This window comes from Tupaia chinensis, unplaced genomic scaffold, assembly GCF_000334495.1.
Source record: "Tupaia chinensis unplaced genomic scaffold, TupChi_1.0 Scaffold000049_1, whole genome shotgun sequence".
NCBI classification, from domain to species: domain Eukaryota; kingdom Metazoa; phylum Chordata; class Mammalia; order Scandentia; family Tupaiidae; genus Tupaia; species Tupaia belangeri.
Window position 1 is genome coordinate 1818266 of NW_006159507.1, and position 3239 is coordinate 1821504.

The window sequence follows — 3239 nt, forward strand, 5'->3', positions numbered from 1 at the left end:
GCGAGCCCGCCGCTTACCCGTGCCCGCAGGGCACCTGCCCCGGCTTCTCGTACACCTCCAGGCACACGGGGCACGTGAAGCGGCCCAGCGGGTCGGCCTCTGTCGCGGCCCCTGCCAGCTGCGCACCGCCGTCGCGGCCCGGATGCTGCGCCGCCATCTTGCTACTGCTGAGCGTCGCGCAACGGCGGCCGGGAAGGAGGAACCCGAGGGGGCGGGACCGAGGGCGTCAGAGCGCGCAGGGGAGGGGTTCGGGCGGGGCGGGGCCATCTGGGGGCGGAGCTGCTGGGTGACCACGCCTCTTATCCCCTTCTGTCTGGAGGGAGAGGGAAATCCGGAAAATGTGGAAGCCTAATCCAGAGGCCGGCTGACTTGCGATGGGCATTGTGCGTGGGCCACCTTCTCCCAAATTTACAATAAATCCTTAGTTCAGCACCGCCTGCACTATTACATAATATTTCTTTTCGAGTCAAGTTTTTTTATTTATTTAAACATATTTTAAAGGGAGATCTGATACCACTCTTAAGCTGCAAATAGAAAATCAGTATCACTTACATATACAAGGGAACTGTAAAAATAAACACAAGGAAACAAAAAATACTAACTCATGCTAGATACCCTTGACACTGAAAAGAGAGATTAGCCACAGCCATTATTTGAGAGGTGCCAAAGAGGGGGATGGCAGGTGGTGTGGTCGTTAAGGATGCTGGATTCCCATATAACTGACTATGATTCGAGTCCCAGATCTGGCGGCTTGCTCTTGCGCTCTCTCTTGCTCTCTCCTGCTCTCTCCTGCTCTCTCCCTTTCTAGTCAAATTTAAATTAATAAATAAAGTTAAAGAAATTATTTTAACAATTGACAATTTTATTTTCACATTTAACAATACAAATGAAAACTGCACGTTTTTGCCTTATTTCTCTCCTCCAAAACTACTCTTACTTTTATTTTTTTTATTTTTAATTTTTTTTGTAGGAAGAGGGTGAAAGTCTTCCTTGACATGATGTTAGAAAACACCCAGAGTCACACAGCACCATGATCGCCTGGCGAAATAGAACAAGTTATTATAAAACTGACATAAAGGGGGCCAGCAGGTGGCATGGTGGTTGGGGTGCTAGACTCCCACCTGGCTGACCTGGGTTTGAGTCCCAGACCTGGTGGCTTGCTTTCTCTCTCTCTCTGTGTCTATAGTCAAATTAAAATAAATAAAGTTAAATAAAATAATTCATTTTTAAAAAAATGAGATAAAGAAGCCTTCCTTCATCCTTATCTGTCTGGCTGAGTCATTCCTGGCCGAGTGGGCACCATCATGGGCTGGGCAGGAGATCTCATCACTGAGGGGCCCAGGCATCATGGGCATGTGGCTTCCCATGGGTGGCCTCATTCCATGAGCAGGTCCTACTGGCATCATCCCAGGAGGAGGAGGGCCCCCCATATGGGGTGCTGGCATCATGCCAGGGCAAGGAGGACTTCGGGAGACTGGGGGGAGGTGGGACCAACGCCTCTGCAGGAGGAGGAGCAGAGAATGGAGTAGGAGGTATCTTCCCCTGTTGAAAGGCAGCGGTTTTGTCAATCAGGCTCTGAGCCTGCTCTTCCATTCACTTCTGATGGCAGTCTTTCACATTCTCTTTGTGTTTCCTATCACTGCAGTGTTTTTCTCATGGATGGAAAATCGTGGGTGAGGTATGTATCACAGTAGTCACAATATAACTTAGGCATGTTGCTCCTCAGGCCATTGGCCACTCCGTTCCAATTTAAAAAAAAAAAAAAAGTGGTGTCAAAGGCTACCACCACCTGAGACTTCCCAGTGAAAGCATCAGGCAGCTGGGGACAGTATCTAACAGTGTCCTCAAGCCTCCAGAGTTAGGTCCAGCTCCAGTTCTGTGCAGATGAGGAAACTGAGACCCAGACAGAATAAATCTCAGTCCCATAAATAGGAGTGAGCCTACAACCCAGGTGTTTTTGAATCCCAGCTTTCTCCTTTTTCCACTGTGTCAAACTGGCTCTTGCATAAACAGCTCAGTTAACAAGACATATACCTTTTTTGTTTCTGTTTTTCTTTTTCCTTTTTTAGTTTTCACTATAGGACGTGTCCACTTGCCAGAGAGAGGACAGAGGAAAAGTGAAAATAACTCCCCAGGGGGGATGATCACACCATAGTCCCTTCTCCATTCTCCTCTCAGGACCCTGGATATGCATCCACACACACCCAGTGTGACCCTTAAGCCACCAGGTCTGGGGCTTGAAGTGTGGTCAATATATATATTTTTACTTTTAACTTAAGAAAAAAATTTTAGACGTTTTTTGCTTTAGGGAGCATGCACTCACTGGAGGAACAGAGAGAAACAGAGACAGAAAGCAAGAAATCACCCCCCTACCTTGGGGGATGGCCACACCACAATCAATTTTCCTTCACTCTCCTCCTGAGATCTTGGGCATTCATGCACATGCACTTGGCATGAGTTTCAAGTCACCAGCTCCAGGACTCAAACCATGGTCATATGTGAGAGTCCAGCAACATAACCGCTATGTCATCTGCTGGCCCCAATGTATACAGACTTTTTTGGTAATGATTTTTTTTTTCATTTTAACTTTATTTATTTACTTATCTCAATTTGGCCAGAGAGGAACAGAGTGAGAGAGAGAAAAGAGAGAGAGAAGGAAAGTGAGAAAGCAAGCCGCCAAGGTCTGGGACTCGAACCATGGTCAGCTATGTGGGAGTCCAGCACCCTTAACTACCACGCCACCTGTCGGCGTTTTAAAAGGTAGATTCGAATTGGTGGACCACAGCAGATTAAAAATGTTTTGACAATTCAATACATACTTCCAAAAAACACAAATTTGAGTTATTATTGAATGTGCACAATGTAATGTTCACACACCATATGCATGCTTTGAACAACCATGACATATCCCACGAATTTGTACAATGATTATAATTCGATGAGAATTCACACACTGAAAAAATAAAGCAAATAAATGGCGAGTTTTAGGGATTTGACAGCAGCCCAGGGGTAAAATGCAATTCTCTGTGAGGCTAACCCACGTAGGAGTTCCAGGTTCGAGCCTGGAGACCTTTCTGAGTAGGCCAGTCATGTGAGACCCTGCTGGAGATGCCTTCTGTGTCTGCCTCTGTCTCTTGTTTGCGAATGGAAGCAGTAACTAAACAAACTTTACCATAAATAAGTAAATAAATAAATGCAGGTTTTCCTGACAATTCTACCTGGTTCTCTTAACTAGGAAA

At 46.2% G+C, this 3239-nt stretch overlaps 1 protein-coding gene across 1 annotated transcript in view; it reads right to left on the bottom strand.

The window, feature by feature from the left end:
• RNF114 (ring finger protein 114) overlaps positions 1-178 on the bottom strand; it is a 21900-nt gene extending 21722 nt beyond the window's left edge. Inside the window, exon 1 of the mRNA XM_027775103.1 lies at positions 18-178. Within this exon, the coding sequence (XP_027630904.1) occupies positions 18-157 (140 nt within the window). The 5' untranslated portion in view covers positions 158-178. The remainder of the gene's footprint in view (positions 1-17) is intronic.
• Between the last annotated feature and the right edge of the window lie 3061 nt (positions 179-3239).